Consider the following 22,915-nt stretch of genomic DNA (forward strand, 5'->3'; position numbering starts at 1 on the left):
TACTGTAACTAGGTCATCTATGACATGGGAGTAAGCCCATGAAATTAAAATAGCATCCATCAGTCACCTTACAGACAAGCTGGTTGGGTACCTCTTTCTGCTGATAAAATCGAGATTCTGAGAATCTGGACAGCACACCCCCTATGCTTTTAAAGGAATGAAATCAGGTGTGTAAGGGGCTACAGCCCTTTTTTTAATTATTATTATTTTAATATAGTTAGCATTAGATTAGTATGGATCCATTCACAACCCAGCAGGCTCAAAAACATCTAGCTGCAGGGTAGCACAGAGAAGGAAGGTTACTGTGTAACTACTTAAATCTTCACCTTATGTCTTGAATGTTTTGCAAGCTGCTCAGGTGCTAAGTAAAGATTTACTGCTAAGCAAGCATAAGCCTCCCGAGATAAAACTTCACAAGTTACACAGACAGACATTTCAACCACTGATAGGTATACATACCTTGCTATACTAAGCAGCTAAAGGTCTCAGCATATCTCCTGGAAGCACCTAAGATAGCTAAATCAGGTAGTTTACCATGAGTTTTATGATTCCTAAATATTCTGAGAAAAAGAACAAAAAAAATTACACACACATCCCCCCCAAGACTATCTTCATACAAAGATCGTGACTACTGTAACAAAAGCCTAGAACTTCAAGTGAAGTTCTAGCTAACATTTGCCTTGATGATACTTTTCAGATTAGTTCTTTCTTGCAAGCATCAGACATTCAACACCAGCAGACACCCTTGTAGCTACAACATCAAGCTTGTTAGGGACTCAGACCTGAGTGGATTTAGGCCATCCTGATTGATTGTCTTCGTGAAGCATAAGAAGGAACAGAACTCATACACTGAGTAAGGCAGGATCTCTGCTCACCTTCAGCTGAGATCTAGAAGCTGCTGCAGTCTCTCACAAGGTCTAGGATTACATTTACTGAGCATGAGAGTAAGAAAGATAAATATAACTTTTGCTCTCTCACTTGCATGGAAGGCATTTCCTAGCATGTCTGCTGTTCTGCTTAGCAATTTCCTAAAGGATTCTGAAGTACCAGGAAATTCTGTTGAAATTAATGTCTACTTCAGTCAAAGACGTGGAAGGCATTGCTGGTGGCAGGTTAACTAAAGAAGAATAGGTCTCAAAGTCATCCTCTTATTCAAAGTTCCCTTTTGCTTCTTCCTAATACGAGTGACCGAGACAGTATCCAGGAACTAAGGAGCAAGATAAGAGTTATTCACTGTGAATTACCACTATCTTAAAGGGATTTATTTCAACAAACATAACCACATGTGATAAAAGTAAGTGAAAAGCAAATGCTTCATTTTGCCTTGCCTGGTTCCAGTAATGCCCAAATCAGTTTTGGAAGTCCTGAAAGTCAGTTTTGAAAGAGTGTTTTGTTTTGTTTTAAATAAACCAAAGATTTCTGCTATGGAAAAAAATAATGTATACGTTTTTATGTTACGTTTATAACAAGGCTTTTAAAGAAAATAGTTACAGGTATTCAACTGCATCAGACTTCAAAAGAAGAAAGATTACACATACAATACAAAAATACAAAAAAATATTTTTTAGAACTTACAAACTCAAAAGTCTAAGTGGTCAGAGCTTTCCTAAAATAATAATAAAAAAAATTTCAAGATGCACTTTCCTTTCTGCACTCACAGGTTCAACTTTAGCATTAAGAAAGGTTTTAGAGGCAGGATGAAAGCAATTAACATATTGAATTCTATGACCAGTTCCAGGCTGAAATCAATTTAGTGGTCGACACTATCAGGTATTTTGAGTTCAAAAAGAACCTTATGTTTGGTTGGGGGGGGGGGGTGTGGGGTGTGAAGGTGGTGGTGTTGCTGTTGATAACTTTCTGTTAAACCAGTTCTGCTAGTAAAATGTTTTAAAAATATGTAATCTAAATTAGACTGAAATTTAGACAGTCATTACTAGGTTTGAAATCCTACAGCAGTATGTTCTCCAGTACAAAAGCTAGGAAATTAAACCGACCAGACTAATGTCATTGTTGAAAATTACTGCAAAAGGCAGACAGGTAGGAAAAGGTTGAGTTTTATTCCTGAAGTTGACACTTGTTAGAAGCATGAAGACTGCAAATACATTATCCTTCTTTAACCTGATAGTGTCCACTGAGGTCACAGGCATCAAGGCATTTTGTTTTAAATGGCAAGACAGGGAAAGTGCATCTCAGATTTTTCATACTTAAGCAGTGAGTTACTGATTTTTGGTGTGGCTTTTATTCCTTCTAGGCATAGTAAAGAAAAATATTTCAACCAAATGTGAAGCTTAATGTACATTAGCTTGTCTTTTTGGTGGTGGCTTTTGTGTGCCACAAGGAAATGCTAACAAGCACTACTCAAGGCTAATGATTTAAGAGGAGCACACTGAAAATACTGATTTACCTTTGTAGTGAATATTTTTTACAGACTGTATCTAATATACAAACAAGGCCCATTCCCTTAGGGTGAAACAGGCCACAGAAGGTTACACATTCTACATGAAGTTTTAAACAAAATTAGAACTAAGTTACCAGAGCCACTCAGAGAAACATAATTCCTAGTTTGCAGAGACTTAACAAAAGGTGACTGCAGGGAGGAAAAAAAAATCCAGGTTCTTATAATTTCCTGCATAAGTTTATATTCAAATGAATAGTCCAGTAACACTTCTAGCACAAGACAATGCTCACTCTCTTTAGCAGTATTCCTAGGAGTCAACTGTTTCTCCTGTTACGAAGAGGGAGCCAGAAGTGAGAATGCAAGAGCATTCCATGTTAACCTGATTAAAGAGACAGTAACCTTTTTCATCCACCTTAATTAATCACTGACCAAAAAAAAAAAAAAAAAAAAATCTTAAAAAGGTACCACTCCAATTTCTTTATTATCTGTAACCTTTTGAAACTAATCACATGGAACTACAAAATTAGCAAATGCCTTGAAATCTGTATACAAAACATAAATTACCTCTAATTTCAAACTCAGTTATTAGTGTACCACTCAATCTTAAAAAAGTGGCTCCAAAGATAGTCTTATACCATTCTTAAAAAAGGAAACTGTTCCTTTAACATTACACCCTCCCCTCCCCCCAAACACCCGACTCTCAATCCACATCATTTAGTTATTTTCTTGGTCATGGACATTTCCAAGATGAGATTTTATATTTCGTTCCCATAGCTTCTGGTTGTCAGAAAAACCATGCTTTCCTTTATTGAAGGAATTTGGTCCTGCTGAGGTTGGTGTATCCCTGTGAAAAGTAAAACAAGATCAGTTGAGAAAGTCAGTACAACTATAGTAGTTTGTGCAACATGACACTGAAAACATCAGTTTCAAGTCCAACCTGTGCCAGAAACTACCACACATTTCTTTCCGTTACATCAGGAGTCCTCACTATTAGCAACTGTAATGTGGCCACAGAACTGATCTCTCTGTAGCACATCAAGACAGAGCAATGAGATGGGGCAGCAGAGGAGGTGAGAATGGCAGCTGCTGCCAGCTGTGAAGAATTTGTTGCAAGGGCTACAAAATTGAGGATCCAAATTTGCTACTGGTGAAAAAAACCCACTAAACAGTAGTGAGCCTCCAGAGGACTGACTTTAAAAGCAGTCTATCATGATAAACATCTTTAAAATATAGATGCTCAAAATTAATCCCTAATTTAAGTGAAGCCTCCTCTGAAAATGTCCCTATTTACTTTAGGATTGGGCCTATACTGTAACACAATAATGTAACTGTACTACTTTCAACCTACAGCTGAAACATTTGAAAATATCTGTATTAAAATTTTCTTGTTTCTGGAGAAAAACTTTTTGAACCTATTCTACCTTCCTGTATTTCTAAATCATCCGCAAGATCTGACCTGTGCTGGAGGAGGTATTCTCACGCACTCACCCTTCTCCAGACCGTAGTTAAAAGCTGACCTACCTTCCGATGTTCTTCATACGCATCTTGGCTTCTGGAGGCATTTCTTCTGGTTCACTCTACAGAGAGAAAGGAGGTTAGAGTGTGGCTGGGTGCTATCATCGGAACATTTCAAATGCCTGACAAGAAAAAGTATAGACTACAGCCCTACAGGAAAGCAAAGTGACTTAAGACAAAATAGAGGTTCTACAAGGTTATAGAAAGAAATACAAATTCCTTTGTTCACCTCTGGGTAAGAAGGAGCAGTAGCACAACAATGAAATATTTAGCAAGCCAGAAGAAGCACAACTTTTCTTCGCCTCCCCTTTACCAAGCCCAGAGAAAACAACCACTAATTCAAATTATATTGTGCATCTCATTTTCAGGGAAAAGTTATCAGCGCTTTAATGATTTCTTGAACCAACACAGAGCTACAGAGCTGTACATTCTTAAACAGAAACACAAGAGATATGCCTAACTCTAACCCACACCAATGGTACTTTAAGTTGTGTTGATCACTGACTTATTACTCACATCTTCATCTTCATTGAAAGCTGCTGCTACGGAAAGGGTTTTTGGAGCAAGGGTTGGAACAGGCTCTTTAGGCTTCTGAAAAAGACCAAATGCACAAGTAAGTCTATTAACTCAAAAAAAGCTACCCTTGGTATTTTAAATATTTTGGTAAACTGAAGTCAAACATCTTAACTGAAATGGGCAATGAGGGGGAAAGGTGTTTTTGTTTGAATCAAGCAGATAAAGGTTTCTCTCTAATGAAAAAGGAAAATGGCTGCTCATTTGTGCAAGATACACTCTGAAAAGCAAGCTGAGCCCTCTCATATTACAATTCCCCACAAGCAAGCCTTAACTTTCTAGCACACTGCAGGGGTATGCAGCCACTGGTGCATGACATGAACAATTAAATCAGAACCTGATTAAGTTGTGGTATTCAAAATTTACTATGTCACTGTTTCCATTATTCTTTTGGAGTATTCTGATCCATCAATGCCAGGAAGATGAGGATGTTTATTTTCTTGTGTTTTAACAATGTGACAGTTTCTGGCTTAACACAATTTAATACTTTAAAACTAGCATCAGTGTGCATCACACAGTCCAATTAATATAAAGCTCCTTTAAAAAGTATTATTTTGATTTCCAGTAAATACCTATTTAAAGTGTAAGAAGCTCTCAAACTCACAACTGTTACATGTAATACAGCAAAGATATCGAAAGTAACTTTAAGACCCCTAAGAAAGCATTGAGTCATCAGTAACAGTTTGCTTCTACAGTACTACCAATTATCTAAATCAATCATATACAGTGCTTCCTCCATTTTGACTTTATTGGTGATTATTTCATATACACTCATAGTTTTGAAGCTGATACTGCAGCAGAGTCCTTATGTGACTGTCTATAGCTATTCCTTACCGATCGTGTATAACGTATAAATACTGTGCCATTTTTTAAAGCACCAGCTCCACAGGAACAGGTAACATACTAAGGGAGTAAAAATGACTAAGAAGAAACAGGGTAAGTTTCAGCACTGTCCAATCTGGTGCACTGTCAGTCATCCACCAACTTCAGTCAGCCAGAAATCCTAAGCCAAATTTATTGCCACTGGGAGTGTCCTTCTACATGATAAATCGGAGCTTGCTAGTGGCTCAGAGAAGGCAGCTTTGTCAATTTTTCCAAAGTCTGAGCTGACCTGATTGCATTTATACCCTAGAATGCTGCCAGCTCGCATCTCCCTCCCATCTCAAAATAACAGAGCACTCTTTTCATCTTTTGCAGATCTGTAAAATGCTGGCATTGCAGGTGCAAGGCTTTCATGATTACAGTTTGAATATAATCCAGACAAGGATTTATAATGTATCCACCACAGTGGTACGTGGGAAGTGTAAATGAACAGTATTAAATAGAGAGACAGCATCTGGCTTGTCCTTGCACAAGCTAGTAGAAGACTACTTTGGTAGTAAAGAGAAGCATCAGACTCACATCGGAACAAGCACAAGGATACCTTGTACTGGACAATAAAGGGGCTCAGAATTCTTAGAAACCAAGTAATGAAGCCTCAACTCTTGCATAAAGTATAAATGAATCATGCTGACCTTGCAAAGAACAAGCAAAGTCATGAAAAATAAACTATACTTCACCATGCTAAAATAAGGTCTTTGGAGTGAAAGACAACCTATTAAGCCATCTAGGAGAAGTATTTGCTTTCTTGTAGCTTTAAGCATCCTATGCAATGAAGCTCAACAGCACTCATTTCAAAGCAGCCTGAACAGTTTAACAAGTCTGCTCATTTCCCTCAGGAAATTATTCCAGACTTATCAAATCTCATTACAAAATTATTTTGTATGTTCAAAGATCTACAGCTCATTTCAATCAAGTCTTATGCTTCCTGAGACAACTGACCTGGTATTAATCACCTTGAAGTACTTACACATGCACAATTAGCTGGCCCTGCAATGCTTTCTTAATCTTTTCCAAGGTACCCTCACGTAATTCAAGGCTTTCCTTCTGCAAGGAAGCCTCCCCAAAGTACTTCCCCCTTTGCCTCACTTTCCCTAAAATTAAAAGCCCTTAGACAACTTACATTTGCTCCTAGTTTGATGGATATTGCAGATGCCTTCTTTGCTGTCTGACTGCCTATGGAAAATCCAAACTTGGACATTTTGGCAGGAGCAGGCTTTGTGGTGAAGTCTTCAGCTTCTTCATTAGCTGCCCGTTTCTCTGCGCTGCGACTCGAACTTTCTCCTCCATTACTGGAAGAAACAGTCTTAGTTTTCACAGGTTTTTCTGCCTCTTCTTCAGGTCCTGGTGAAGTCGAAACAACTTACCAAGATGAGCTATTTTTACTGAGCAGATTGATGGGAGCAGCAACCTCAAAAAGCATTATACTTTGGGTGCAATAGGTAAGGTGGTTTTAGTGACAGCAGTTTCCACCAATGTACATTTAGTGGACAGCAAAACACAAAGAGGAGAAGAAACTGCAAGCACTCCACTACTTGTAAAGAACTTCTTGTGTATGAGCCAGGAAAACAATCTTGAAGCACCATCTCTTTATTTAGTATGGAAGTCAAAGTTCATGTAGTAAATTAAATGTAGATGACTAAACCTTTTTAGGGTTTAAGTTGCCATAGATAAACTTTCATAACTGGAATCTCAATTCCAAATCTAGAGTAGATAATCTAAGTTAAAATTAATTCTACTAAATTTCTACAAAAACATGTCCATGCCAGTCTCTAGGCTTGTCTGGCACAACTCTAAAATCATGGAAGTGACTACAGTGAGGCCGGCTGTCTCAATCATGTTTCAAGTCACTGCTTGTCCGCATCTCATCTGTAATAAATCTGCCAAGCTCTGCTTGAGGAAGGAATCAGCACTAGAAAAACATATATATATATTTCACCTTTTCTGGTTTTGTATAAAGTCATGGAAAACATATCAGCTGAACAATGATCCACAGAGAAAAAACACTCAAATCACATTTTCATTCCTATACACTTGGCTTCTTCAGCTACACCAAGAGACAAAGGTGTCCTTGGAAAACTCATACTGAACATAGTAAATGCTTCAGCAAAAATACATTTCTCTGCTGCTGCAATAAGCAAATCACTGCAGTAGCAGAAGGAAAAAAAAAAACAACCCACGCATTGGGGAATGGACAGGGCAGTGCTCATACTATCAGTCTAAGAAAAACTGGAGTTAGCACCAGTTCCTCGTTATATCAAGTGGAGAACAGGACTCTCCACACACAGCAAATTCAGACCATCAGGGAAGAAAGCTCTTTGCACTGCTCTCTAACAGCAGAAAGCCATTAAGTAAGACAAAGCAATGGGCGAGAAGCTAGTCTGAACCAGGGATCAACAAGATTGTAGCTCTAAGGAAAAAAAGGTAGCAAACAACATCAGGAGAAAGAAAAATTAGGGATACCATCTATATATATTTTTCTGCTATTTCCCAAATCATAAGCAGCAAAATATACCCTTTCTACCCCACTCTTCTAGCTATCAAGATAATAAGTGATTGGAACAAAAACTGATTTATTATTCACCTTTGGAAACATGGCAAATCACACAAAAAAACCCCTAAGAACTTTAATCAATTTCACTGTATTAAAAAATGGTACTAATCTGCACCACTAGAAATCTGACACAGAAAATATAGCTATGAAAGTGAACAAACAAAGGAGGGAAGAGAAACAAGCAAAATTTACACAAGTGACCTTGGGTACTGGTTGCTGTCTTGGCACAGTTTCCCAAACAGCAGTCTGCAAGGCTATGAGAAGCTCTTTACAGCTTGTCCACGAAATCACATTAAACTGAATATTCAATTACAAGCCCAGTCTTAGTACACTAGAGACTGTAAGGTGATTCAAGGGTAGGTAGAAGATTCATTTGCCTTAACTGTTGGAACCGTGGGCCTAAAAGTCTTCTTAAGATACAAAATCCACAGCAGCCCAGATCTCAGGGCACACTGGACCAGTCCAGGTTCCTAAGATAATGCTAGCTTGAAGCTAATTACACTACAGCTTGCTTCTTTGACTGCAAATTCTAGAATATTGCTAAGCACAAGATGAAGCCTAACACAATCTACCCACATCTGTTTTCTCACCAAAATATTAAACAGCTTCTCTCTCAAAATTAGTTCCTATCACCACTACATTCTGAATGTTACTCCTACTAGGCTCCACTTAGGATGAACTGTAGACTGCTAAAAGAAATACTCTTACTTGCTGAAGGACCTAGAATGGGCATAGGACAATTGGGGTAGGTGGGGAGGGAGTCATTGTGCTGTTCTATTTCTGCAGGAGACGGAAACGCACAAGTATATTATCCATTAAACAGGTCTCTCCCATGCCAATGCATATATATTTTCTAGAGGTGTCAAGGAGGTCATACTTCACCTATGGAAACCACCAGTACTATTTCAAAAACTAGTCTGACCAGCACTCTTTTCACAGATCACAGTAACAAAAAGCTGTCCCACTTCACAGATGAGTTTTTCTCATGAGTATCAACTTCCACTATATAGGTGGTTTAAGTGACAAGAGTGACAGTGCTAGTTGCACAGCATTTCAGGATCTCTTGCCCCTGGGAGTGTGACCATTGGTGGTGGCGGGAACAAACCAGTCACAACTAATTTAACTTTAAGGTAAACCCCACTGATCTTGGCAAAAGCTAAAGACTCTAAATTGCTTCCAAAAATCATCAGGGAGTAACTATCTTTCCTTAGGGCCAATGTACCATAACTCATTAAGAACACATTTCAGCAAACCAAACAGTACACAAGATGGTATCGATAACTGACATACTGTTGCTGTCCAGTTACTGCATTACTAACACAAAAAACCCAAACCCAACCAACCAAGAAAAAACCCACCAAAAACCAACCACCCCAAAAACCAAACCAACCAAACAACAGAGAACCAAGAGTCAAGGAACTACCTAAAATCAGGTATTAACGTTCACATTTTAGTGGTTATCACAAATAACATACACTGTTGAGGCTATCCTAATGGGTTTACAAGCCTGATTTAATCTTTCAACAGATCAGACAAATGTCCTGTGCCTACAGATACACTTAAACCCCCAAAACAGGAAAGGGAAGCTTTATCTTTCCAAAGATGCCATCTTCTAAGTTTTAAGTCAGGGGAAAAAAGAAGGAAAGAAACATGATCAAAAATTTTAGGAGAACTGATATAAGCAGTACAGAAGATGACAGGAATATCCAGTCATAATATAAAGAATAGAAAAGCAAACAGAACACTTGCAGATTGCTGCCAAGCAAAAAAACCAGGATGCTTAAAGCAGCAGATAAGGAATATTCACTGCGCCTATTTTTAAAAGGTACCCCAGCTGTTAAAAGCTAATCTTTAAGACGCTGTCTTCATCCTTGCCAGCAGCAACAGTCAAATTTCTCTCAATACACGGCAGAAGTATTCCGTATATTTTTTACGGAGAGAGAAACAACGCATTTACGTGGACAAGGGAAAGCCGTTAGATTTTTTTTAAAAACCTCCTGTAAGGCTGAGGCTAATCCTCGGGCGTGAGGACAGCGGCCCAGACCTCGGCCGCTCCTCCAGCGCAGCCTCCTCAGGCCCGGGCCGCCCCCTCTCCCCGCAGGGCCGGGCACCGCACGGCCCGGCCCGGCCCGGCCCAGGCCTGCCCGGGCGGGGGCGGCACCCCTGGACCCCTCCCACCCCTGGAGGACCGGCCCGGACCCCCTGCCCACCCCGCAGCTACGCGGCGAGAGGCGCTACATGTTCACCTCCTCCGGGCTGCGGCCGCTTCGCCTTCTCCCCCTCAGCTCTGCCGTCCGCCATTTTCCCCCGCCTCCGCCTCCCGTGCCGCGCACGCGCGCCGCCCCGCCGCGGCTCTTCCAGCCCTCGGCCCTCCCCCGACCATAGAGAACGCGCGGGCGGAGGCCAGAGCGGCCACGCCGGCACCGCCTTCTACGGCGCAGCGGCAATGACGCCAGCGGAAGCGTTGCTCTCCGAGCCGCCAGGGAAGGCGGGAAAGCTTGCAGTGACGCCGCTCTGACGCACGTCCGACGGCTCGGCCCGGGCGACGCGGCGGTGCGCACGTGGATACCGCTTCCCGCCCGCGGGGCGGGAGGCCGGACGCTCAACGTCACCCCCCCTGCCCCCTGACGTCACACGCAGAACCCCCACGTCACTGGCATCCAGAAGAACCGCGTCCATGCCCAGGGCTGGTGGCTGCCACGCTCACTGCCATGCCCTCCCCACCGCTCGCCGTTTAAAAATTATCTTCCACGTTTCACCAGCGCGACCCCAAGTAAGCGATGACGCCATTTCCCCCCTCCCCACAGCGCAAACCCGTTCACAGATCAGAAGAGGCCGTTTTTAGGGAGAAACAGCAAACAACAGGAGGCACGCTCCAGCAGCGCGCGGCTCCGTGTCGTCCTTTCCTCGCGCGAGGAAGGAGAGGGGCTGTCCGAGCGAGGCGGCCGCGCGCTCCAGCAGACGCTCCCGGCGCCCCAGGGCTCGACAGCAGGGAAGTTTGGGAGGCCGCCCTCAGCCGCGCCTGGAGCGCTACCCCAGGGCGAAGCTTGGCGTACTTCCCAACCACGTGCGGCCGAAAGGAGGCAGGTCTTCCTCCGAGCCAGGGGTTCTCCATGCCCAGATGCCCCGGCGGCGAAGGGCAGTACTGGGGTAGTGTGTCCAACCCTTCCCTCTTCCCAACAGTGTGTAGTAAAAGGCGAGACAAGGAGTGGATCACCACCAACCCCACGTACTTTTGAAGGCTACTCTTTGAAATTACGCTCCCCGCTCCTAGTTTTTGAATTTTCAGGGTAAACCCCACCATCTGCCATCACTGACTTCAGGCATGAGGGTAGTCAGCTAGACTAAATCAAAAAGATTTAAGCACCTATAAAAAAAATCCTTCCTCATACTACAGGCAGCAGAAAAAACTGTCTTTTAACAACACGACCATTGTAGCTCTACAGCCTGGACACAGGCTTTCATAGGGAGACCAATCAATAAATCTTCAGTTCTGAGCAACATTAAAAGGCTCTCTGCTCCTGTAAGTATTCACTGAGGGATAAAAGTCTTACACAAAAGTACATGAGGTATTTTTTCAGCAGGGTCAAAAAATTTGGTTTATTCCTTCCAAACAGGGACTTGATTCATGCCAGATAGAACACCCAGAAACAAACTGTGCAACTCTGCAACCTCATGCTAGGTTTTAACCATTTGGTTTTAGTTCAGCCATCAAAAGTCAATTCATCTACACAGCAAGAGAAGATTTGGGAAGTCACAGGGAAAGGCCTCTTCTATTTCCTCTTGGCTAACCTTTCAGAACAAGACTGTGGATGGCCTCCACCCATTGCAAACCCAAAGCACTGAGGTGTTCTCTGAAGAATCACCTTTGCATTCAGTTACAATCAGCCTTGTCCTAGCATGGTTCAACTGAACAGACTGATATTCTTTGTACAGAGTGATTTTTTAGAACAGATTCTCTTTTTTCTCTTACATAATTTCAATAACGTGAATAAATTTAAACAGCTGGAATACTAAGGTAATTAAAAAAAATATATCCCTTACTACAAGTCCTTTCAAACTTAATGAACAAAGGCATATTTAAAGAGCTGAATACAGTTCCCAAAGTCCCAAGAAACTGGGTATTCAAGGGCACAGTTTGCCCATAAAAAAAAAATCATTCTCTTCCCCATCACTCTACTTTTGCATTAGCTTCTTAGAGTAGTTCTTGGCAAATTGCTTTCGTAATTCTTCCTGTCTCTTTCCAAGTTTAAGTGTGTTGATCAAGTTTAAGCTTTTTTTCAGTTCATGTAGAGGCCTGCTTACAAAGCCACAGTATTTCCTTTTCGGAACAAATTCCAGAGCCTTCTTCCAGTCTCCAGTATCTTTCAAGGTTAATAAAATACGCATCATTTGATCCAATGTGAGATTTTTGGCACCAGCATTCCAAAGCAAGTACTTCTCCAAGGGAAGGGCTGCAGTCTCCAGCCCCAGTCGCTTTGCCCGTGCTAAAGAGACTCCTGTTTTTATGCTCTTATCAACCATTGACCCGATAATATAGATTTTATCATGATCGAATGTCTTCATTACTTTGGGAGAGTCAGCAGTCAGATAGATAAGCTTATCCTTTGGAAACACGTCTGTGTAGCACTGGTCTGTTGCAGTGATAAGCAATTTGCCCCATGCATCTCTATAATGCTTGACAAATTCCTTATGATAGAGGCTATCATCTTTGAAGTTACAGAAGTGGATGTGGAACGGATCCACAGATCTTCGATTGCAGCTTTCACTTAATACTATCTGTCTCACTGTATTTGTGACTTCTCGGACGGACATATCTTTTTCGTAAGACATGTCAAATACTAGAGGTTGGCCAAAGATCATAGACTGAGCAACCCTCCAACTGTATGCTCTATCCATACAGCTGGCCCACAAACATATGAATGAATTCCTTTTGGTCTCATCAGTTTTTGAAGCTTGCTCTTGTGTTTCCAGCCTCCTTTCCCTTTTCTCATCCATCTTTCTTCTGTCGTTTTTCTTGTAAAGTTCTTTGAGATTCAAATATCTTAAGTACTTCTTTTTGGCTGACTTGGAAGGACATTCCATAAAGGTCTGTAGCTGTTCTTCAGTGATATTTTCTGGAACTGATCTGCCAGCTAGTCTCCACATCTCCAAAGTCTCACGTGCAGCAGCCAAAGTGGAAAGCTCCTTATGCTCAGAGACCGTCTCACTGACTTCTTCTTGGAACCCAGACTTCATTACCTTCTTCCATGCATCTAAATCTAGTTTTTCTGAAGGACTGCATGAATTGTCCTGCTTCAGGCAAAGTGATAAACTCAGAGTTCTACTGACTGGAAACAAATCCTTCTTCATCCCATGTTGTGCAGCAAATGGAAGGACAGAACTTCTTACAAATTTTTTCAGAAGCATATTAGCAGACTGCATACTTAGACATGTATTGTGTTCAAACACTTAATCTGCAAAACACCATTAAGGGGAAATAACTTGTCAGAAATCATAAAGAAAACGCACACAGATATTTATCCTTAGTAACACTGACAGACAATAACTTACTTCTTAGAGAATACCAGAAATTCCTACTTCCACTATTGCTTTTCCACTGTTTTCTAATAAAAACAGCATATGTGGCACTGCTGTGAACAGACATGGTTAGCTCTGATGCTTAAACCAGCTATACTTACTGCAATTCAAAATGTGGTCAAACAACCTTTAAGTATTGTCTGAGATCTATTTAAATTACCTGTATCATAAGACAAATAAGAACCTTCGCAACCCAAGTAAGCAAAACGCTGCAGGGAGACCGAAAATATTTTTATAAACATTCACAGGTGCCTACCTAATTTACCTGTACTGTCAAAATAGACAAGATGCTTCATCTTGTAACATTTTCTGGAACAACTCTATCACAGAAGATCACATTTTTTCTTTTCCTGTTATATATTGGGAAAGCTCTATTTTTAAAGTTTAGTACTAAAGTTTTTCCCCGTCTATGCATTTCCACATTGCAGGTCACTGGAACTACTGCAACTACCAACACTATAGTTTTGCTAAGCTAACACGACTGCCACTGAAGGCACTCTTAAGCCCCTTGTTCCCAGCTCCCTCCGCAGTGCAAGCATTCACATGGCCACACTATGAGCCAAATCAAAGACCTGATTAGGGACAGCTAACTAGCTAGCCATGAGGTAGAGAAAGGAAAAAAGCTATCATGCTACCCAAATGAGTTACCACACCTGATTCACCAGACACCTCCTAGAAAGAAGAGATGGACGAATAAACAACTAGTATAGGAAAAGACTGTCTTTTTTTCTTTTTGCTAAATTGCCTGTGAAGTTGACATTGACACATAAAGCTAAGGACATGAAACCCACAGTCCCATTAGTTTCATACATGTTTGTATTTAAATGTAAGAGGTCTGCAGAAGGAAAACCACCCAAGCATGTTTAATATTTTCCTTCTCCTATGCAAACTTACTTAAGTAAAATCAGTGACATTTCAATGTTTGAGAAAATGTGATTTGGCCGAAACATAAAAATTAGCTGAAACTTTTGAAAGCAGAATTCGTAATCTCCCTAATAAGTTACCACCTGAAAACAATTTGATATACAGAAGAACAAGTTAAATCTAATTCTGGGGTAATATATATATATATACCTGCTCAGATAGAGAGCCACAGAAAGAGCAGCATATTATTAGGAAACTTATGAACTGGCATGCATTTTACGATACTGTAATTGGTCAAATTGGTGACTGACCTTTCCTTTTCTACTGTTCTTCAGATAAAATGAACAAAAATCCCAACCAACCTAACAGTGTGAAGTTAAGAGAAAATTCCTAAGTGTTACAATAGAGGTGTTCATAATTTTACATTTAAGCATACTGGCAAAAGCAAAAATCAAAAGAGTACGTTGTCCAGCTTGGAGAAATGAAGGGATCAGTTCCTCCGTTAACTTGAGTTACTGGAGCTCCAATTAAGTTAATAGCCGAAAGGCAGATTTACACAGTCTGAATACCTGACGGCAGCTTTTGACAAAAGCCACGTTACCTTTCAACGCATCCAACATGCGCACTACCATGTGATTACTGAAAGAATGACTCTCAATCTCTTTCAAAAACCTAAATTTGTAAGACTGAAAATATTTTTTCTGATTTGTTTTTTGTCCTAGCATGCCTTCACTGTAACTAATCCCAGGAACAGAAAGGCCCTTCCCCGGTATTTCAGAGACTGCGTAATTCGCCTTACTTCCCCAGCGCAGGCCCCTGCACAGCGATGCGGCTCCTCCACAGAGCGCGGCACTACACACGCTCCCTCACAACTAAACCGGCCCACGGCCGAACCGAACCCCGACGAGCTCGGTAACGCCTCAAAGCACCGCGCTGCGCCCCACAGCCCTCCCGGGGGCACCGGCCCGCCCCGCTCCCCCCTCCTGCGGCGGGGGCCGGCGGGGGAGCGCGGCCTCCGGGGCACCGCGGCCTCCGGGGGAGCGCCCGACCGGCGCCCGCCCAGGAGAGCCGGTCTGGGCGGCACGGTGCCGCACGGCAGGGAGGCGAAAGGCCGCTCCCGAGGTCACCGAGGGCCACCGGCGGGCCCAGGAGGGGACCGCGGGCGAGTCTCTCGCCGTTAATCCCCAGCGGCGAGGTACGCGGGGCGGGAGAGGCCGAGGCCGAGGCCGAGGCCTCCCCCCCCTTCCCTCCCTGCCTCCCTCCCCAGCGGCTGCGCCCGCACCTGCCCGAGCTCCGGCCGCGCTCCAGCCCGCCTGGCCTCCCTCTCGTCCGCCCCGGGAAGGGAAGGGGGCGGGCGGGCGGACGCGACTAACGGCCGCCCCGCGGCGGCCCCGACCCCTCCGCCATCCCGAGCTCACCTCACGGGGAGCGGCTTGCGCATGCGGGGCAGGGCCCGGTCCTCCGCGCCTCCTTCCCCGGGCGCGGCGCCGTGCCGGTTGGCCGTCCTCGGGGTTCCGCGGCTGCACGGCCAAGGTTCCGGCCCTCTCTTCTCCCCCCGCCGCAGGGCCCTGCGGGGTACGGGGATCCCTCTGGGCCCTGAGGGGGACTGCCGGTGGGGCCCTGCCGCTGCCCCGGGTGCGGGGCGAGGCCCTGCGGGCTGGGGAGTGGGTCGGGTACGGCCTGGGCCCGCCGTGCCGTGCTGGGCTGGGGCCGGGCCGTGAGGCGAACGCTGGAGCCCGAGGGGCTTGTCAGCCCGCTGTGGTGGTTGGCGGTTTGTCTCTCTTTTCGCTGGTAGCACGGCGAGGTTTCGCTTATTTTTGACTCAGGTTTTTGTTTTGTGTTTTTTTCCTAACTGTCAGGTAGGGATTTTAGTGGAAGCTGTGGTCTGTCGGGATGAGTTTTCTGCTGCCCAAACTGACCTGTAAGAGGGAAGTGGATCAGGCAATAAAAAGCGTGGCCGAGAAGGTTTTGGTTCTCCGGTTTGGAAGAGATAACGATGCTGTTTGTCTGCAGCTTGATGATATTGTAAGAGCAATTTTTTTCTTTTTTCTTTTTTTTAATGAACTTTACTAGTATACCTGTTGTGTACAAGAGAATGTCATATGTTGCTTTTGGCTAATATGGTGTCTCATGAAAATTTTGGTGACAAATGTAAAATGAAATAATACTACATTCATAAAACGGTTTGAAAATTAAGCAAATGTTTATGTTATTGTAATGAGTGTACAAAGTGCTTGAAGTAGATAAGATGTCATATTCTAGCTCTGCTTAAACTGATAAGAGAAGTGGGCTTTATAAAGCTTGCCACCCTTTTCCTCTGGTGTCTCAATCTGTTTGTCATCCACCTTTCTCACTCTTTTCAGCTTGCAAAGACAGCTCATGACCTAAGTAAAATGGCAGTCATTTACCTGGTGGATGTGAACAAGGTTCCAGTGTACACCCAGTATTTTGACATCAGTTATATTCCATCTACTGTATTTTTCTTCAATGGACAACACATGAAGGTTGATTATGGGTATGTCATCCTACCTGGCATTATCTATTGTATCTGTAAGAATTATCAGTCTTTCTCGATGTTACTGTGTCTGGGTAAGGTAATGTTTGAAAATGGTAATGTTACTGGCATCTGCATTGGGAACTCTGTAGGAAGCCAGAAGGATGTAAAATTAAGAAGTATTTTGAAATAACACTCTCATGTAATAAGTAGGTGTCAGCTGTAATACATGCCTGACTCTGTGGGAAATAGTATGGTTAAAGTCTTAGACATGACACTGCACCTTTTTGGACTTTGGAGGTCACGGTATATTCCTGACTTGGTTATGCCATTACCAGTGCGTTTCGTTCTTTCAGAATGACCAGATCAGAACCCCTAATGTCATTATACACCTCTTCTTGTCTTTAGGTGTTTTTGCTTTGAACACTTTAACGTTACAATTCTACCTTTATCTTATGCTTATATTTAGGTCTCCAGATCATACCAAATTTGTAGGAACCTTCAAAACAAAGCAAGACTTTATAGATCTCATTGAAGTGATTTACCGTGGAGCAATGCGTGGAAAACTCATTGTGAGAAGTCCTATTGATCCCAATAACATTCCTAAATACGACCTTCTCTACCAAGGAATTTAGTGGGTTGACCTGAGATAAAGGAATTACGGAAATGGCCAATGTTCTAGATCCCTTTTTTTCTTCAAGCGTTTTTAGCCACCTCTGACACCATGGGAGAGTTTGAACATTTATGTTCAAGGATCATATTGGTCTCCTTCTGAAGACAGACATTCTGTCACCTCATATTTCTCTCATAAATAAAGCTACGTGTTCACTCATAGTATTCACACAAGTGACTATTCTTTGAGTTGCATGCTGACCAGCACCTACAAAACAGGCAGGCTATATGCATCCTCAACGATGGCATCTCCAGTGCAACTTTCTTAAGTGAACTAAGGTACCGTATGGTCTATTAATTGTCTGTTTAGTACCATTTTCATTCAGATGTAAACCCAGGAAATGTATCTTTATTTAAAAAGCTATGCTTGCTCTCAAGAACGTTAAACTGACTGTGCCTTTCCAATGGAATTTTACACTTTTACCCATTATTGGATAACAGGACGAAAGGGTTTTTTTAAACAGTATTAGAGACGACTGAAATCTGAGCTGGATATAAACACAAAAGGGAAGTTGACGCTCTCTTTTTCTCTGGTACCCAGTATTACTGTTCAACAATTTTTTTGGCTGAGATGGGAACTGAAAGCGTAGGGCAAGGCTTTGTCATCCTTCGAAGTTCTTTTGCAGCCACTGAGCACTTGTAATTCCCACAGCATTAAACTGGAAATTCAGAATAACGGTTTTGTTTACATTCACTTTAAAGGTTATTTGACCTTCTGCTTGTATAAATCGCAAACCTTGAGTATGGACATTTAACAACTGTCTCTATTTCCCACCTCTGTCTAAAATTAAACAGCTGAGAGAAAACAGCAATATCATTCTTTTGCATCAGTTTGTTAACTGCAGGTTGCTAGAGTATTGCGTTTCTGTAGCAGCTCGTGCCCAGTACTCTCACTGGCTTAATTGGCTTTAAAATGGAATTTACTTCAGCTTACTCTATCATGCTTGGGGCATACCATCTCTGACTGGAGGGAAGGTAGTAGTATGTAGTTCCCCAAAGTATTGTTCAACTTAACAGTAAACATTTCAAGGAGGAAGGTGGATGTTCAGCTCTTGAAAGATTTTGAACACTAAATGGTATATAGTAAGGAGGAAATAGATCCTTTATGTGCTTTTTGTATTCCAGGTTTGTCCTTTTAATGAAAGCTATGCACTTAAGTGAGTGTTTTCCTGATAGTTTAGTCTGACTGTAGAGCCATCACTGCCAAATGTTTATGTAAAAAAGTGATACAGATGAGAGTTGATATACCTTAACATCTTTATTTTGTGCAACTTAAAATTAAGGATTGGGGCTTAAAGCTTTCAACAATGCACTTCTTTCTTAATAGTTAACTTGTATTTGCGTGTTTCTCAAAAACAAACTAGCTTCAAACTTAGAACTCTAAGTTGCTCCACAGTGAGATGAAGGTCCTTAGATAACTGAAAGGTGCAGAGGCAGTTATGAAAGGAAGAGACCACTATGAAGAACAAATCAGTATACCTTTATTTATTGTCTCTCTTCTTACTTGTGCTGCTTCTGGTTGCAACAGGTGAATACCTAAAGGATGTTGTCGTCTTCGCTTTCAGCGTGCTCTTCAGGTACTTAAAGATGGCGTGTAAGCAACAGGAGGGTGCTAAACCATACCTTTCCGTTCCAGCAGAGACAGTAGGACAATCCATTTTCACAAGAGAACCCACAGCTTTATCCAGAGGCTTACTGTTTGACACCCATTCACGGCAGTATTTCTGTATCCATTCTTGTATTTGTGGATCACTTCCAGCCTGGTGCTGTGTGTTGTGCATGGAGTCAATGAATGCCACAGAGTATACTTTATTCATTACCTCCCATTTTCTCTGCACCAGCAGATCAACAAATGCCAAGCCACCATAGCCATGGGCAATGAAGGCCACATTCTTGGCTGCGCTCTTTGAAATGAAATGATCCCATACATACATGGTATGCTCCTCGGGGCTGCTGCTGCCCCTCTTGGGGATCCACCAGATGGACTGTGTAGAAGTCAGTGCTTCTTCCCTAGTAGAAGAGCCTAACCTCTCCTTTTCAGTCTTCAGATCAACGAAGTTGTCATTGGGATTCAGTACAATCACTCCCCTGTGGCTTTGAAGAGCCATTTTGATGAATGGTATTTGTGTTCCATGCCTCAGGCCCTCGCTGACAATCGTCCTTTGCCCCCACTGTCCAGCACAGAAAACTCCGTGGTCTTGAAGAAGGACAATTAAGCTAGAGGAACTTAGTGCATTCTTGCTCATGAAAAAGAAGCTTCTTGGTTCAACCTCTGTAGCATCAGTAGGAATATAAACTTTCTGCAGCATGCAGACTCTTTCCAAGAGCTCATAAACATATTGGGTAATCAAATGTCCCAAAACTTGATAGCGTTTATGATTCTGCTCATGTGCATTCTTGTAATAATTGAAAACAAAGGACTCATTTGTATCCAAATGCCTCAGTTCCCCTTTTATATTGAAGTCGTACTTCAGTTCCTCTTGATACTCTGAACCCTCTATTAGTTTCCTCAAGCTTAGTTCGTGCTGTATTTGTAACCACTACAAATTAAGAAGACTATGTCAATGTAGCGATAGACCTCCATACACCACCTACATAAAGAAAACCTATTGTATTAGAATTCAGATTTAAAAGTGTTACAAAGTACTCATTGATACAGACTATCTCTTGGTGATCTAGTAAACCATCTGCTTGTAAAGCCTCTTACAGATTTCGGTTGCTAAATTCCAATAGCAGTACATTACTACTAATCTCTCCAGTTATTTGCTCATCCTTGCAAGCACTTTCCACATGGAAATTGTGGAATGCATGACAAAATAAACTAGCCACTGTAATCCAGGAACAGGAGAAAATAAAGTCTATGCAGCAAACTTTCGTGAGATTAGATTGAGGTCTCTAGTTTCAGCAAAGATCATTTTTTAACTCATATGACTGATCAGCTGGTAAGAATTATACCAGGAAGTGGTTTCCATGCAACTGAAAAATTAAGCTTATCATAACCTTCTCTTTTCCTAATAACTCTTCAGTCTACTACTGACTGTCACTGGCTGTGGAATGGTAAACATGGGGTAACCTTTGGTGTGCTTCGAATCCTACTTCTATATGATTTTTGTCGCAACAGAAGAGATTTGCAAGCATTAAATTCCCAGAATTATCAGGGGTTTTTTAAAATTAATTTAACATCTTAAACAGTAATTTTGTTTTGGCAGATGGTTTACATGAAGTTATATTTGGCAAATACATTGGTACAGGCTACTATATACCTTTACATTTTTCTTGCTGAACTAACAGAGGTTTTTAGAACACAGTAAATCACATTCTGACTATGTTAAAACTCGCTATACCATCTGATAAAGCTGGTTCCTAGGACAGAAAGTGATCTGAAAGTTTTCATGTAAGCAACTTGAGGTGGAGCCCAACTCCTTAATGGAATGCAAGTTTCCTTGAGTAAACTGCTTAGCATATTGAAAAATATTTCTTACACTTCCAAATTAAAAAAAAAAAAAAAGTTATTTGCTTTTCAACAGAGCAACAACATATACATTTTCCTTTTGTGCAATCTCCATTGGGTCAGAGATGTTAAGTCATCTCTTCAGGGTCATTCCTGTCTTCGGATTAATAGAGAGTAGGCTAGAAAATGCTACCTTCTCCTTTTTTATCTCATATAGTAAGTACACATAAAAAAGGGGAAAAAAACCCCCCAGTTTCTGTGATATATAACCCATTTACTGTCTCGCCAGTTTCTTGGAATGGAAACAGCACAAAGAAGTTGCAAGTGCACACGTTCATCTATGATTTTTTCATTCTGCAGGAAGGCATGAAAGACACAAAGGAGATGGGAGGACAATCTGTTTGCTATACTACTGAAATATGGGCAATTCACACGAAAGAGATCATATTTAGTAGGGAGAAAAATGGACATGGTTTAAGGAAAGATGTCAGTGGAGGTGGTGAAGCACAGAGGATGCATTCCATAACAATTAGGAATAGGTAAATGCAGTTTCCTCAGAGTGGCATGCTGTCCACGCTTCTCTCTGTCCCTTTCTCCCCTCACCTGTAAAAGGTTGGAGACTGTAGCTTCCCAACATGTTATGAACAGGAAGTTACTATGCTACTTCAGCTACTAGCAAAAACATTACTTTTTCAGTTCCAAAACAAAACAAGGATATGCGATTCCAAACTAAACCCTGTGTATGTGATATCGAACATCTACTTAAATGTCTACTTTAAAAACCATTGTGAAAGGTTTCTGAAGATTTCAGGAGCCAGAAACAAAAAAACCACAGTTTTACATCAGGTGTAGGTATGACTTCCCTTCCTAAAATTGCCTTCAGGGTGCAAACTGAAAAGTTTTGAAGCAATTTATAGAACTTTAGAGTTCACTTGAATAGCAGCTTAGAATCACATGTTTATTAGTCTGGAGGACTGATTTTATTTTAGTAATGCCATTTATAGAATTAAAAAGCAGCAATTATGAATTGTTCTAGATACAGCTGCATAAAGCTTTCACTTCTTTTTGGTAAATCTGCATTCTAAGTTGGCATTGGCTGTTGCTTGTGCTTCATTGTCTGTATATAAATGCAATATTCAAAGGTGTTTATTCTGGCAGTCTTTACAACTGCTATTTTGATTTTTAAAAAAATCACTGTTGTGGGAAAAAAAATCCCTCTTTCCCTTCCTCCCACTTTTCTGTTTGGATTGTAAAATGCTTCAGCTGTAAATTCAGCTAGTGTTTGTTACAGCAATTGGCATATTCTAAAGACTACTGCAGTATTACTCTTTATGAGATTTTTTCATTTAAAACATTTCATTCTAGTAAAGCCCAACATTACCATATGCTCTCCTGTAAAATCTGTCATCATCCTAGATGGAAGTCTTTTTCACTCTGGGATTGTAGACAGTTCGTCTGCATGAAAGAAAATAAACCCATGTTAGTTCAGGTTTCATTACTTTACGTACTTTAGTTCTGGGGTGTATCTATAAAATGTGTGATTGCTGGTAGTTACGGCCATCTAAGGCGTTTCAGTTCCCAATTACAAGCTAATATCTCATGTTTGTAATTTACACCTGACCATAAGTTAAAGCTAAGCCTCTTGAGCACGAAACTAAAAAGTTGTCAAAACTAGTTTTGCACAGCTTACCGTTCCTTGTCAGAAGGGCACTACCGAGAGCACAAACCAGAAAGCTACACACAAAACTCACAATTCTGAAGCTGCCCTGAAAAAAACCACAACAAAACACCAACAAAAAAGAAAGGAAAAAAACCACAAAACCCAACAAACAAATCTCTGTCTCCACTTGGCTGCGGGAGCCTTTCCGCGGCCGTCGGTTATGAGGGCTCTCCCCAGCCGTGCCCGGCAGCCGAACCTCCCCGCCGGGGGCGGGC

At 41.8% G+C, this 22,915-nt stretch overlaps 4 protein-coding genes across 11 annotated transcripts in view; 1 reads left to right on the forward strand and 3 right to left on the reverse strand.

The window, feature by feature from the left end:
* Positions 1 to 1,840: 1,840 nt before the first annotated feature.
* PCNP (PEST proteolytic signal containing nuclear protein) lies at positions 1,841 to 10,245 on the reverse strand. Its single transcript, XM_010567335.1, has 5 exons — positions 10,166 to 10,245; positions 6,489 to 6,709; positions 4,430 to 4,504; positions 3,920 to 3,975; positions 1,841 to 3,242 (listed from the first exon to the last, which is right to left on the reverse strand). The coding sequence occupies exons 1-5, from the start codon at positions 10,218 to 10,220 to the stop codon at positions 3,113 to 3,115; spliced, it is 537 nt and encodes a 178-aa protein (XP_010565637.1). The 5' UTR covers positions 10,221 to 10,245; the 3' UTR covers positions 1,841 to 3,112.
* A 1,254-nt stretch (positions 10,246 to 11,499) lies between these two features.
* Positions 11,500 to 15,852, reverse strand: TRMT10C (tRNA methyltransferase 10 homolog C (S. cerevisiae)). 3 transcript variants are annotated; one of them, XM_010567339.1, is made up of 2 exons: positions 15,782 to 15,852; positions 11,500 to 13,375 (listed from the first exon to the last, which is right to left on the reverse strand). In XM_010567339.1, the coding sequence occupies exon 2, from the start codon at positions 13,341 to 13,343 to the stop codon at positions 12,096 to 12,098; it is 1,248 nt and encodes a 415-aa protein (XP_010565641.1). In that variant the 5' UTR covers positions 13,344 to 13,375; positions 15,782 to 15,852; the 3' UTR covers positions 11,500 to 12,095. The 3 variants fall into 3 exon arrangements, with proteins under 3 accessions (XP_010565641.1, XP_010565640.1, XP_010565642.1); XM_010567338.1 differs by having other exon boundaries at positions 15,646 to 15,785; XM_010567340.1 differs by lacking the exon at positions 15,782 to 15,852 and adding an exon at positions 13,473 to 13,535.
* TXNL4B (thioredoxin-like 4B) lies at positions 15,516 to 19,418 on the forward strand. 6 transcript variants are annotated; one of them, XR_774314.1, is made up of 5 exons: positions 15,516 to 15,558; positions 16,223 to 16,388; positions 16,727 to 16,878; positions 17,327 to 17,808; positions 19,058 to 19,143. XR_774314.1 is itself a non-coding variant. In XM_010567337.1 (3 exons), the coding sequence occupies exons 1-3, from the start codon at positions 16,257 to 16,259 to the stop codon at positions 17,490 to 17,492; spliced, it is 450 nt and encodes a 149-aa protein (XP_010565639.1). In that variant the 5' UTR covers positions 16,072 to 16,256; the 3' UTR covers positions 17,493 to 17,959. The 6 variants fall into 6 exon arrangements, 1 of the variants encoding a protein (XP_010565639.1); XR_774312.1 differs by lacking the exon at positions 15,516 to 15,558 and adding an exon at positions 15,816 to 15,896; XR_774311.1 differs by lacking the exon at positions 15,516 to 15,558 and adding an exon at positions 15,871 to 15,938.
* Positions 19,011 to 22,915, reverse strand: part of LOC104831842 (putative protein FAM172B) — a 4,114-nt gene continuing 209 nt past the window's right edge. The window contains exon 2 of the mRNA XM_010567663.1: positions 19,011 to 20,069. Within this exon, the coding sequence (XP_010565965.1) occupies positions 19,011 to 20,069 (1,059 nt within the window). The remainder of the gene's footprint in view (positions 20,070 to 22,915) is intronic.

Source organism: Haliaeetus leucocephalus, unplaced genomic scaffold (genome assembly GCF_000737465.1).
Source record: "Haliaeetus leucocephalus isolate CR32 unplaced genomic scaffold, Haliaeetus_leucocephalus-4.0 Scaffold228, whole genome shotgun sequence".
Lineage (NCBI taxonomy): Eukaryota > Metazoa > Chordata > Aves > Accipitriformes > Accipitridae > Haliaeetus > Haliaeetus leucocephalus.

Excerpts from the sequence above, each read along its gene's own strand:
- PCNP (XM_010567335.1), bottom strand. The coding sequence starts at position 10,220 with ATGGCGGACGGCAGAGCTGAGGGGGAGAAGGCGAAGCGGCCGCAGCCC. Across the intron at positions 4,505-6,488 it reads CCATCAAACTAGGAGCAAAT|AAGCCTAAAGAGCCTGTTCC; the intron begins GTAAGTTGTCTA and ends GGTCTTTTTCAG. Across the intron at positions 3,976-4,429 it reads CTTTCAATGAAGATGAAGAT|AGTGAACCAGAAGAAATGCC; the intron begins GTGAGTAATAAG and ends TTCTCTCTGTAG.
- TRMT10C (XM_010567339.1), bottom strand. The coding sequence starts at position 13,343 with ATGCAGTCTGCTAATATGCTTCTGAAAAAATTTGTAAGAAGTTCTGTC.
- TXNL4B (XM_010567337.1), top strand. The coding sequence starts at position 16,257 with ATGAGTTTTCTGCTGCCCAAACTGACCTGTAAGAGGGAAGTGGATCAG. Across the intron at positions 16,389-16,726 it reads GTCTGCAGCTTGATGATATT|CTTGCAAAGACAGCTCATGA; the intron begins GTAAGAGCAATT and ends CACTCTTTTCAG. Across the intron at positions 16,879-17,326 it reads CACATGAAGGTTGATTATGG|GTCTCCAGATCATACCAAAT; the intron begins GTATGTCATCCT and ends GCTTATATTTAG.